The sequence below is a fragment of the Salmo salar genome, chromosome 03 (assembly GCF_965601325.2).
Source record: "Salmo salar chromosome 03, fSalSal1, whole genome shotgun sequence".
In the NCBI taxonomy this organism is placed as follows: Eukaryota; Metazoa; Chordata; class Actinopteri; order Salmoniformes; family Salmonidae; genus Salmo; species Salmo salar.
The window spans coordinates 19,983,529-19,997,838 of NC_138293.1; the positions used below are offsets into that span (position 1 = coordinate 19,983,529).

The 14,310-nt window shown below is 46.2% G+C and overlaps 1 protein-coding gene across 1 annotated transcript in view; it reads right to left on the minus strand.

Annotated features, from left to right (window-relative positions):
- Window positions 1–13,682, minus strand: part of LOC106599558 (chloride channel protein 2) — a 128,100-nt gene extending 114,418 nt beyond the window's left edge. Inside the window, exon 1 of the mRNA XM_082973343.1 lies at window positions 13,104–13,682. Coding sequence (XP_082829469.1) covers window positions 13,104–13,244 — 141 coding nt within the window. The 5' untranslated portion in view covers window positions 13,245–13,682. The remainder of the gene's footprint in view (window positions 1–13,103) is intronic.
- Between the last annotated feature and the right edge of the window lie 628 nt (window positions 13,683–14,310).

The window sequence follows — 14,310 nt, forward strand, 5'->3', positions numbered from 1 at the left end:
CTGGGGATCAAATACTTTTTTCCCTCTCTGTAACTCCAAAGCCAGAGGGGTAGCAATTTTGATTATTAAAATACTACATTTCTCTACTACTAATGTTATTTCAGACAGTAATGGGAGATATTTAACCATAACTGGCACCATTTGGCACACACCTGTAGTATTGGTCAATGTATATGCTCCCAATTTTGATGATGTTGAATTTGCCAATGTGCTGCTGGGGAAAATCCCTTCTCTGAACACCCATCTTTTGATATTTGGCAGTGATCTGAATTGTGTTATTAACCCGGCGTTAGACCGCTCCAACCCCAGAACTATGTCTCCTTCTGCTATGTCAAAGTCCTTCTTAGATTTTATGGTTCAGAATGGGTGTACAGATCCCTGGAGATTTCAGAATCCCCAGGCAAGAGAGTGTTCTTTCTTTTCACATGTACACCATTCTTTTTCTCATATTGACTATTACTTTATTGATCACAAGTTACTTCCAAATGTCACCTCTTCTGAATATTTACCCATCGTAATTTCTGACCATGGACCTTTAGCCCTTGACATAGTCCTATCAGGACAAACTCATACTCCTCTCTGTTGGAGATGTAATTCTCTTCTCCTGTCTGATGCAGACTTCTGTAACGTTATCTGCACTTCTATTGATCATTTTATTTTTTCAAATCAGACAAGCTCAGCCTCTCATTCTCTCTTATGGGAATCACTTAAGGCCTATCTTAGAAGATACATTATTTCTTATTCTTCTCATTTAAACAAAACTTGGAAAGCTAAACTAGAAGAACTGCCTAAAGCCATCCTTGATTTAGACCAATCTGAATTCGATATTTTGTCCACTACAGATGCAGAATGGTTACAATTGCATTCACGTGGTACCTACTATGAACATGGCTACAGGGCAAGTCGTCTGCTCACACACCAATTAAAATGCAGCACTGCTACCGGTCTGATTCCCCAAATTAAAGATTCCTCTTATAGCTTGATTTCTGATCCTACGGGGATCAATGACACCTTCAAATATTTCTATTCCTCCCCGTATATGTCTGAATTTCCATCAGATACTGCCAATATGACTACATTTTTGGGTGAACTGGAAACTCCCACAGTTGAGGCTGAAACTGCAGATGACCTTGATTCTCCTCTCAGCCTTGGAGAAGTTACTCAGTCTATCAAGTCAATGCAGAACAGCAAAGCTCCAGGGCCTGATGGGTTTCCAGCTGAGTTCTTTAAGAAATTCCATACCAAGTTAGCCCCTTTACTTGTATCTATGTATAATGAGTCACTTGAATGTGGCTCGGTGCCACCTACCCTAAAACAGGCTTCAATAGCGCTTCTCCTTAAGGAGGGGAAAGACCCCACTTCCTGTTCTTCATTTAGGCCCCTAAGCCTCCTTAATGTGGATGTAAAGGTGCTGGAGGATGTGATAGTGAGGCCACTGGAAGTAGTCTTACCAAGACTCATATCAGAGGAACAAACAAGCTTGATAAAGGACAGATACGTATTCATTTTTTAATATTCGGATGCTGTTTAACATAATTTATTACAAAAATGTATCTCACTCCCCTGAAGTGGTAATCTCCCTAGACACAGAGAAGGGATTCGACAGAATTGAATGGGAGTACTTATTTGCTGTTCTTAAAAAAATGTGGATTTGGGGACAAATTTAGCACATGGATCTGTCTCTTGTATACAGTTGAAGTTGGAAGTTTACATACACCTTAGCCAAATACATTTAAACTCAGTTTTTCACAATTTCTGACATTTAATCCTAATAGAAATTCCCTGTTTTAGGTCAGTTATGATCACCATTTTAAGAATGTGAAATGTCAGAATAATAGTAGAGAGAATTATTTATTTCAGCTTATTTCTTTCATCACATTCCCAGTGGGTCACAAGTTTACATACACTCAATTAGTATTTGGTAGCATTGCCTTTAAATTGTTTAACTTGGGTCAAACGTTTCGGGTAGCCTTCCACAATAAGTTGGGTGAATTTTGGCCCATTCCTCCTGACAGAGCTGGTGTAACTGAGTCAGGTTTGTAGGCCTTCTTACTTGCACATGCTTTTTCAGTTCTGCCCACAAATTTTCTATAGGATTGAGGTCAGGGCTTTGTGATGGCCACTCCAATACCTTGACTTTGTTGTCCTTAAGCCATTTTGCCACAACTTTGGAAGTATGCATGGGGTCATTGTCCATTTGGAAGACCCATTTGCGACCAAGCTTTAACTTCCTGACTGATGTCTTGAGATGTTGCTTCAATATATCCACATAATTTTCCATCCTCATGATGCCATCTAGTTTGTGAAGTGCACCAGTCCCTCCTGCAGCAAAGCACCCCCACAACATGATGCAGCCACCCCCGTGCTTCATGGTTGGGATGGCGTTCTTCAGCTTGCAAGCCTCCCCTTTTCTCCTCCAAACCTAACGATGGTCATTATGGCCAAACGGTTCTATTTTTGTTTCATCAGACCAGAGGACATTTCTCCAAAAAGTACGATCTTTGTCCCCATGTGCAGTTGCAAACCGTAGTCTGGCTTTTTTATGGCGGTTTTGGAGCAGTGGCTTCTTCCTTGCTGAGCGGCCTTTCAGGTTATGTCGATACAGATACTTTTGTACCTGTTTCCTCCAGCATCTTCACAAGGTCCTTTGCTGTTGTTCTGGGATTGATTTGCGCTTTTCGCACCAAAGTACGTTCATCTCTAGGAGACAGAACGCGTCTCCTTCCTGAGCGGTATGATGGCTGCGTGGTCCCATGGTGTTTATACTTGCATACTACTGTTTGTACAGATGAACGTGGTACCTTCAGGCGTTTGGAAGTTGCTACCAAGGATGAACCAGACTTGTGGAGGTCTACAATATTTTGGCTGATTTCTTTTGATTTTCCCGTGATGTCAAGCAAAGAGGCACTGAGTTTGAAGGTAGGACTTGAAATACATCCACAGGTACACCTCCAAATGACTCAATTAGCCTAACAGAAGCTTCTAAAGCCATGACATCGTTTTCTGGAATTTTCCAAGCTGTTTAAAGGCACAGTCAACTTAGTGTATGTAAACTTCTGACCCACTGGAATTGTGATACAGTGAATTATAATTGAAACAATCTGTCTGTAAACAAATGTGGGAAAAATGACTTGTGTCATGCACAAATGTCCTAACCGACTTGCCAAAACTATAGTTTGTTAACAAGAAATGTGTGGAGTGGTTGAAAAACGAGGTTTCAAATACCTTGGAGTGAATGTAACTCATTCATTACATGCTCTGTTTTCTGCTAATTTTGATCCCATCCTTATGCAAATTAAATCTGACTTTCAGAGATGGGGTAGCTTATAGGAAGGATTAATGCTGTAAAAATGAACAGTTTACCCAAATTCCTTTATCTATTTCAATCTATCCCATTGTTTTTAACCAATGTTTTTTTTAAAGTCAATCAATCAGGTTGTTACCACATTTATCTTGGGAGGAAAGGTACCCAGAGTCAGTATATCTTTACTTGAGAGATGCAAGTTTAGTGGAGGACTTGCACTACCCAACTGTTTATACTATTACTGGGCAGCCAACTTTCAGACATTGCTATTCTGGTTACATGCTCCAGATACCCCATGGTGCCACATTCTTGTATTTCTGTTTCTCTTCCTGCATTACTCTGCTCTTCTCTCCCAGCACCCCCCTCTCACTATACTGGCAATCCTGTAGTGCTTTCCAAACTTAAGATTTGGTACCAGTTTCGACTGCATTTTAAATTCTCCTCTGCATCTACTATGGGTCCTATTGATAAGAATCACTTATTCCCTGTTTCCCTAATAGATCATGCTTTCTCTTACTGGACAAGGAAAGGTATTAAGTCCTTCCAAGACTTACAGTAGCAGTCAAGAGTTTGGACACACCTGCTCATTCAAGGGTTTTTCTTTATTTTTTACTATTTTCTACATTGTATAATAATAGTGAAGACATCACAACTATGAAATAACACATATGGAATCATGTAGTAACCAAAAAAGTGTTAAACAAATCAAAATATATTTTATATTTGAGATTCTTCAAAGTAGCCACCCTTTGCCTTGATGTTTTTTTTCTAGTTTTCCCAACCTGGCATCTAATTACGCTTTGCCTCCATCTCACTTTTTCCGTTACCTTCAAATTAGGCATTGTGTCTCCTCCCAATGTTCTGGCTTCCCTGCTCCACCCCCTTGCCAACCCTGGGATGGTTTATTGACTCTATGACCTTGACAGAAAGCAGTCATTTCTCAGATATATCTGTGTATTATGTCATTAGACAAAAACCAACAAAACTAAATCTGCTTGGGAACGGTAAATGGGTGTTGAATTCACACAGGAGTGGTGGGATGAGGTGATTGAAAGAGTACGCTCCTGTCACGAGCGGAATGAACAGTTTAAGGAGTGAGTCAAGCGCAGGAGACTGAGGTCCGTTGGAACAATCTTAATTTAATAAATCCACGGGTAACTTTCACATACGGCTGGGAGCATAACAGTCAGGAAAAATGACAAAAAGAAGCTCCGCTCAAAAGGCAGACGGGGCGCAGCCCGGCAACCCTAATGCCTATATAATATACGTAACACCACACGTAACAACGAACAATCCCGCACAAATCCTAGCTAAACACAGACAGACTAAATACCCCCCCACTAATGACAAACACAAAACAGGTGCAAACAAAAAACAGACATAACTAATAGACACTGAAACACAGATCGGTGGCAGCTAGTAGGCCGGCGACGACGACCGCCGAGCGCCGCTCGACCGAGGAGAGGCGCCACCTTCTGTGGATGTTGTGACAGTACCCCTCCCCTGACGCGCGGGTCCCGCAGCGCGCCGATGCCGGCCTCGGGGACGACCCGGAGGGGGAGGCGCCGGGCGATCCGGGCGGAGGTTGTGGAAATTCCGCAACATGGCTGGATCCAGAATGTCCCTCGCCGGGACCCAGCACCTCTCCTCCGGACCATACCCCTCCCAGTCCACGAGGTACTGCAGGACCCCCACCCGACGTCGGGAGTCCAAGATGGCCCGGACTGTGTACGCCGGGGCCCCTCCGATGTCCAGGGGGGGCGGGGGGGCCTCCCGCACCTCAGCGTCCTGCAGCGGACCAGCTACCACCGGCCTGAGGAGAGACACATGAAACGAGGGGTTAATACGGTAATATGTAGGAAGTTGTAACCTATAACACACCTCGTTTATTCTCCTCAGGACTTTGAATGGCCCCACAAATCGCGGACCCAGCTTCCGGCAGGGCAGGCGGAGGGGCAGGTTCCGGGTCGAGAGCCAGACCCAGGGTACGAACCGCGCCCACTCCCCTGGCCGGTCCTGGCAATATGACCGCAGGAACCTGCCTACATCCTGGTTAATGCGCTCTACCTGCCCATTACTCTCGGGGTGGAAACCCGAGGTCAGGCTGACCGAGACCCCCAGCCTCTCCATAAACGACCTCCACACCCTGGAGGTGAACTGGGAACCCCGATCAGATACGATATGCTCGGGCACCCCGTAGTGCCGGAAGACGTGGGTGAATAGGGCCTCCGCGGTCTGTAGGGCCGTAGGAAGACCGGGCAACGGAAGCAGACGGCAGGACTTCGAGAACCGATCCACAACAACCAGGATCGTAGTATTTCCCTGAGATGGCGGGAGATCCGTAAGGAAATCCACCGAGAGGTGAGACCAAGGTCGCTGTGGAACGGGGAGGGGCTGTAATTTCCCTCGAGCCAGGTGCCTAGGAGCCTTACACTGGGCGCACACTGAACAGGAAGAGACATAGTGTGTTACATCCTCTACCAAGGTGGGCCACCAGTACTTCCCCCTCAGGCCTCGCACTGTCCGTTCCACCCCAGGGTGACCCGAGGAGGGTAGAGTGTGGGCCCATCGGATCAAACGATCGCGAACACCCAGCGGAACGAACTTCCGACCCGCAGGACATTGAGGTGGAGTGGGTTCGAGCCGACCCGCCCGCTCGATGTCCGCATCCACCTCCCACACCACCGGCGCCACCAGACAGGACGCAGGGAGTATGGGAGTGGGATCGATGGTCCGCTCCTCGGTGTCGTAGAGACGTGACAGTGCGTCGGCCTTCCGGTTCCGAGAACCCGGAATGTACGAAAGGGTGAACTGAAACCTCATAAAGAACATGGCCCAACTGGCTTGACGAGGATTAAGTCTCCTCGCTGCCCGGATGTACTCCAGGTTATGGTGGTCGGTCCAGATGAGAAAAGGATGACGTGCCCCCTCAAGCCAATGTCTCCACACTGTCAAAGCCTTGACCACGGCTAACAACTCCCTGTCCCCCACATCATAGTTGCGCTCCGCCGGGCTCAGCTTCTTAGAAAAGAATGCGCAGGGGCGGAGCTTCGGAGGAGCGCCCGAACGCTGCGAAAGCACAGCTCCCACCCCAGCCTCGGACGCGTCCACCTCCACTATGAATGGCAAAGAGGGATCCGGATTTGCCAGCACCGGAGTGTTGGTAAACAGAACCTTCAGACGACGGAAGGCTCTGTCCGCCTCTGCCGACCACCGCAATTGCACCGGACCCCCCTTCATCAGTGAGGTAATGGGAGCTGCCACCTGGCCAAAACCCCGGATAAACCTCCGGTAATAATTGGCGAACCCCAAGAACCGCTGCACCTCCTTCACAGTGGTAGGGGTCGGCCAATTACGCACAGCCGTAACGCGGTCATCTTCCATCACCACCCCTGTGGTGGAAATGCGATATCCCAGAAAAGAAACGGCTTGTTGGAAGAACTCACATTTCTCAGCCTTGACGTATAGGTCATGCTCCAGCAGCCGCCCAAGCACTTTACGCACCAGAGCCACATGCGCGGCGCGAGTGGCGGAGTAGATCAAGATGTCATCGATGTACACCACCACCCCCTGCCCGAGCATGTCCCTGAGAACCTCGTCCACAAAGGATTGGAAGACGGCGGGAGCATTCTTTAACCCATATGGCATGACGAGGTACTCATAATGGCCCGATGTGGTACTAAATGCGGTCTTCCACTCGTCTCCATCTCGGATACGCACCAAGTTATAAGCGCTCCTGAGATCTAGTTTGGTGAAAAAGCGCGCCCCGTGAAATGACTCCACGGCCGAAGCAATGAGAGGTAGTGGGTAACTGAACCCCACTGTGATAGAATTTAGACCTCTATAGTCAATGCACGGGCGCAGGCCTCCCCCCTTCTTCTTCACAAAAAAAAAACTTGAGGAGACGGGTGATTTAGATGGCCGAATGTATCCCTGTCTCAAGGATTCAGTGACGTATGTCTCCATTGCCACTGTCTCCTCCTGCGACAGAGGGTACACATGACTTTTAGGAAGGGCTGCGCCAGCCTGGAGGTTTATCACACAATCCCCTTGTCGATGGGGTGGTAATTGAGTCGCCTTCATTTTACTGAAGGCGATAGCCAAATCGGCATATTCAGAGGGAATGTGTACAGTGGAGACTTGGTCTGGACTCTCCACCGTGGTTGCACCGATGGAAACTCCTATACACCTACCTGAGCACTCCCTCGACCACCCCTTAAGAGTCCTCTGCCCCCATGAAATCAGAGGATTGTGAGAGGCTAGCCAGGGAAGTCCCAGCACCACCGGAAACGCCGGGGAATCAATAAGGAACAGGCTGATACGTTCCTCATGACCCCCCTGCGTTACCATGACCAGTGGCACTGTTTCCTCCCTCACTTGGCCAGACCCTAGTGGTCGACTATCTAACGCATGCACGGGGAAGGGTTTGTCCAGTTTAACCTGGGGGATCCCTAACTTATCAGCAACACTTCGGTCCATGAAACTCCCAGCTGCGCCTGAATCGACTAGTGCCTTATACTGGGAGTGAGGGGAAAAACCAGGGAAGAAAACAGAGACATACATGTGGTCGACAGGGGGGTCTGGGTGAGGCTGGTGCTGACTCACCTGGGGGGTCGATGGAGTGCTCTGCTTGCCATCTGAGTTCCCGGGAGAACCTCTCCAGCACCGGTCCGCAGTGTGTCCTCTACGGCCACAGTGGGTGCAGGAGAGGCCCCCCCCTCCGGTCCTCCTAGCAGCGGTCCCTCCAAGCTCCATGGGCGTTGGAGCAGGAGGGATGGGAGGTGGAATGAATAGGCCCCGATCGGAACGTCCCCGGGCAGTTAGCAGGTTGTCCAGCCTGATGGACAAATTAATCAACTGGTCCAGAGTGATGGTATGGTCCCGGCAAGCCAGTTCCCGGCGGACGTCCTCACGTAGACTACACCTGTAGTGGTCAATCAGGGCCCGCTCATTCCACCCCGATCGGGCGGCTAGAGTCCGGAACTCCAGCGCAAAGTCCTGAGCGCTCCTCGTCTCCTGCCTCAGATGAAATAATCGCTCGCCCACCGCCTTGCCCTCCGGGGGATGATCGAATACCGCCCGGAAGCGGCGAGCGAACTCTGGGTAGTTGTCCTTTGCTGAGTCTGGGCCCTCCCAGACGGCGTTGGCCCATTCCAGGGCTCTACCCGTGAGGCACGAGACGAGGACGCTCACCCTCTCTTCATAGGAGGGAGAGGGCCGGACGGTCGCCAGGTACAGGTCCAACTGGAGCAAAAACCCCTTGCACCCAGCGGCCGTCCCATCGAACTCCCTGGGAGCCATTATCCGTATCCCGCTTGTACTGGGTTCGGTTGGATTCGGTAGGGGCGCAGGGTGATGAATTGGTCCTGGTGGGGGTGATGGAGCGACTCGCTCCCAGCTCTCCAATCGGGTCAGCACCTGGTCCATGGCCGTGCCCAGTCGCTGGAGGAGGCTGGCATGTTGGCCGACTTGTTCCTCCATTGACAATGTTCCTGTCCCTGCTGACTCCATAAGTGGTGCGGGATTCTGTCACGAGCGGAATGAACAGTTTAAGGAGTGAGTCAAGCGCAGGAGACTGAGGTCCGTTGGAACAATCTTAATTTAATAAATCCACGGGTAACTTTCACATACGGCTGGGAGCATAACAGTCAGGAAAAATGACAAAAAGAAGCTCCGCTCAAAAGGCAGACGGGGCGCAGCGACGACGACCGCCGAGCGCCGCTCGACCGAGGAGAGGCGCCACCTTCTGTGGATGTTGTGACAGCTCCACTACATCTTGTGCTCGTCTTGGTCTCATACAATGTAAGGTTTTACATAGGGTGCATTTTTCCAAATCCAGATTGTCTGACATATATCCAAATGTAAATGATGAGTGTGAATGATGTCATGTCTCACCGTGTGACCTTTAGTCATGGGATATGGTCAAATCTTTGTACTTACATTGATGTACATTTTGTAAAACTTGAATAAAAATACATTTAAAAAAATAACCATTGTCGTCTCGGGCCATGCCAATATATCCTCCAAACCATGGCTTCTCGGGCATTATCACTTAACTATGTAACTGAATGTGTAGAATTAGAATAATATTAAACATTCTAAAAGTTGGCCCAATTCTCTGAATACATGGCTCTGGCTCATGGTAATGGAACAGAACCCCAGGCCAACAGAATCACCGGCCTGCACGCATACAAATAACTCTATATATGAATGGACAAAGCCATCAATCATGTGACACCATTCATTCTTATGTGAAGATTCAATAGCACAGTGAAGCCAAATGACCTTCGGTTAAGCTGGCGTATCATAGACGGGTTAGCTGACAAAGTCACAAAAAACAATGTGCACGCTTCAATGGGGCAGAAGTCTGTGTTTTGTTATGATTATGAATGTCTAGATAGCTAGTAACTACGACAAGAAGCTGCCATGTGGGGATTCTTAGGTGGCTCGTTTCAGCTAGTTTTATCTTGTTCTTGATGTCATGTCTTGTTTTGACTGTTGTCATATCTATGCTAATATGGCAAAAATTCGATAGCTAGCTAACCAACAACTGTAACAATGTATTTGAGAGTCAACAAGTAATCATTGTGTAAATGTATTTGTTTTCAATAAACATTAGAGACGTGAAATATAGTTTACATGACAATCTAAGCCAACCCTGTATGTTTTGCCCTATAGTTGCTAAACAACCACCCCATCTATGGAGACGCGCAGTTTGAGCTACTCCAGGAAGTGACGTCGCAGGCTAACTCAGTGCTGCCCCCTCTCATTGAGTAACTCAAGTTGAAGGTCAACCGGGTTACTGCAGGTTGCCATTAGCAACTAAATGATCCTTATAACCAATGTGTAGTGTGAATTACACCATGACATTCAGGGGTCTCTATTGGGAAGAAAAACATTTGGGGAGCCTAATAATAAAGACACAATTTAAACGGTCAAAATGAATTACCTTTTAATGTGGCATGAACACAACCAGTCATGATAAAATAATTCTGGCATCCAAACTGCATGCATACTCGCGCCATTTCACGAATGGAAATAGACATCTGTTACAAAACACCACAACGTGTTCCTAATGACATTCAGCGATTGTGATTCCTTAGGCCTACATTAATTGATGTGTCTTGCTGACAAATTTACCTTTTTGCAGCCTGAAAAGTCTGGACACCTGAAATGGGGCTGAAACTGAAAAACAGGATTGTTACCCTAACACACACGGTCAACTTACTAGACTAGTCTACAATGTGTATTACCATTAACTTCTAATAGGCCTACCAGTAGCCAGTGATGTAGTGGTAAAACAAATTGGTGGATAAACTCTGATTGCCAGTCGCAGTAAAAAAAAAGTGACATTTACCCTCCACTAGACCTACACCACTTCCGGTAGTGTACCCTCTCAGCTGCGCGACGGTGATATTCCGCCCAAACTATGTATGCCATGGGCTCTCCAACCCTGTTCCTGCAGCTACCCAGTGCTTAATTTGGGAAACCTGTTTGGGGACATAGATAGTAACATGTTTTCGCAAAACAAAAAATATTTCGCTAAACTGTTGACTCTGCATGCTCAAGAAAGGAATAAAGGAGAGAGAGGAGGAGATGGAAACGCATGGTGGTGAGATGAGCTATTCTGTTTAGCTTAAGGTAATGTGTCTCCCAGTTAATGATGAAAAATCCCTATTATTAGACTACTCAAAATCAAATACAAATTCACTATAATCTTCTAACCGAAAGAGTCACCTTATAGGCCTACTGTCATTAAAATATAGCCTACTTGTTTGAGGGATTGGATGCGCATTGGTGTCTAGCTGTAGGCTAGTTGTCTAGTGATATTGTTGACCATCAGCTGATTCAGGAAAGAAAAATATTGATCAAAAATAATAAAGTTAAATAAACGGTCTACTACTTCTGGCCAGAGATCGCACGGAGAACACCAGTAGCCTACCCACGCGCACCTGGAAAACATAGCAATGATCTCTCTAAACAGCTGACTGACAAAAGCAAACAATGATAAATCAACTGATAAATCGAATGCATTGGAATAAAGGCATTTTTTTTTATCAAGGACGAATGGCAAACAAATGGTGCAAATTGGGAAGTAGAAAGGAAAATCTATGATCAAAGGAGCTCAGCTGAGACCGAAATTCAGCAATACTGAGTAGACAGCTCTGCCACACAGAGATAAATGGTTTAATCCATGACGGAGAGGTGGGGGTGTTTGTTTCAAGTGGATGCCTTTATTTTCATATTTAACACTGTAAAACATATTTAACACATTTCAAACAAATAGGCGAATGGTTCATTTGGATTATTTAGAGACTCCCCCAAAGTTGGACTTTTGTTGCATTTAGGAGAGCTGAGCCCCCCCTGGCTGTATCGTAATTCACACCTTGGTTATAACGTCTTCTGTGTGCAATTTCAAAAGAATCGGTTGAAGGATATACATTGGGTGTATTATAAGCAATTATTGGTAACATGATTGCCTTTCAACCATTTTTTTTATTTGCATGAAAATCTACCAAATTCTTCCATACATTTTAATGGGGGATCCTGTTTTCTGCTAACAATGCCAGCAGTACCACGGCCGGCCTTGAACTTCAGTGGCTTCAATGAGAGGGGGCAGTCGTTTTCCCCTGACGCACACACAGATACACACACAAATATGCATGCATTTCACACATGATCCAAGCCATTATCATCCAGACACTGGCCCAAAGAGTTAAGAGTTATTACATGTATTTATTTTCTCTCTCTCTCTCTCTCTGATTTGTTGTAGGTGTGTTTCTCCTTTGAATGTCCTGCGGATACTACTGTGGCAATGTAGTTAAATAGATGTAATGTTGTCCCTAATAGGTGGAACTAGGTGCTCCGCAGCCTCAAGCACCAACACACTGACCCAGTTCAACCTTCAGTCTCAACAGGTACAATTTGGAATGAATACACACCTGTGGAGTTTGTTTTGGCAACCCACTGTGTGTGTGTACATGTACGGGGGTACACATCAGGTTTTCCAAGTGGGTCAAACCATTTAAAAACATTTACATTTCTCTTTTTGTCATTCGGATTTCCAAGTGGGTCAAACCATTTAAAGAAACAAATAAAATCTCCAGATTGGATCATACTTTCTCAATGACGTCATTCACATTTTTCTCAGAGACTGCATCTGTTAATGAGCGTCAATGAGTGGGTTCAATTTCAAAATATGGCATACCGGTCTTAGAAGACGAATAGCTCATTCATTTCCTATCAAACGTTACAGGAAATATATAAAGGGAAGTCATCGGAGCGAATAAAATAGCCGTTCTCGTGTGCGTAATTTCAAGAGGAACCACCGCAGCAAGGGACCTTTTAAGGACCTTGAGCCCTTACAACGACTTGATGCGCAAAGTAGAATAGGATGCATAACCACCTATACCTCTTCTCCTCACAAGTTTTTGTGTGTAAATAAAAGATGCCAAGAGAGACGTATGTCACTACATTGACAATTATTTAATCTTTGGCATAGAAACATTTTGTAGCCTATCCAGAATATACAATATGATGCCGATATATATATATATATATATATATATATATATATATATATATATATATATATATATATATACACTGTATAGAAATAACCAAATCATTTGTCCTTGAGCATGAACACATGACTGAAGTTAAACGATTGATACATGATGAAAACAAAATTATTTGACCCCGTCTTCACCGGGGAAAGACAGGATACCAGCGTCGGTAATAGGCATGATGGACTCGAGGCAGAAACAGGTTGCCAAGGGCTCATTCATAGCTTACTCACATTTCCCTCCTCTGGCAGTTCGGTTCCTCCGGTGTGCTTCTCCTCTTCGAGGCTACGGTCCCTAACTGTCAGCTGCGCCCCTCCATCTTTCGTGTAACAGAGTGAATCAAAATGAGGACTTTCTCCGCGCGTTCTGCGCATAAACTCCAACTTCAAAGCTTGAGTTTTCCCCCTTGATCAGTTGTCATTTAATCCATAAGCAAAGGCACTCTCCTATCTCATTCACTCTTCTCCGCGGGTATATGTGATAACCGGTGGCCTGTTGCTGGTGCCTTGACTGGTTGGCGCGAATAGCTGTGTGCACCCACGCTGCACACACAGGACCCCAAACTTCTGCATTTATCCGCGTCGATGCGCATGCCTTTCGACAGCAGCTGCATCTGAAGCCTCAGAGCGACAGCAGAGCTATCCGGTCGAATGTGTTTGACTGTGACCGTTATTTTGGGCATAAATTAGTATTCTATAAATAAAGCTGCAATAGGCTAGTCTCTTTCCCGCGAGGCTCGAGTTGGGTACCATGTGTCCATGATGCAATGCGGGTTCCGTCTGTGTCAAGTGTTTCCCATGACCTCCTTACCTCCTCGTGAAGAAAGTCCAGACGTGTTTGTCAATACCGGTAGCTGCTGGTGTGTTCCTCTTAATTCACCCGCGTCATTTGAGTTGTCTGCAAATAGATATAAAGGCATGGAGGGAATATAATTGTCTGTCTGTCTGTGTCCATCTGTGTGTCTGTCTGCAACCTGCAACGGCGTAGACTCAACACTCAACTTCACACACAGCCTCACACACAGCCTGCCTGCCTACACACAAACAGCTTTTTCCTACACAACACAAGACTAAACAATACATTAATTGCACCTGTGGCGATTTTAGCATGTACATCTTGGTGGGGCAAACTCAAAGGAGCATGCCAGCAAAGACACAACACAACACTAAACAATACATTAATTGCAATATAACGGCGATTAGCGGTGCCCAAAAACTGCTAGGGCCAACATAAAGCTGTACCAACAGCAGAGCTTTTCTTTCCAGCACAATGGAGTGAATCCTTATCACCGCTACACCTGGCTATTGATTACGACATTAATGAGCGAGCGACGACAGACGTAGTCAATATAACTATGTGTTCAGCACTTTTGAAATGTACAGTGACAGAATGCCGAACATGGGCTGCTCTTACAGTATTTCCCCTGTACACCAAGTCAGA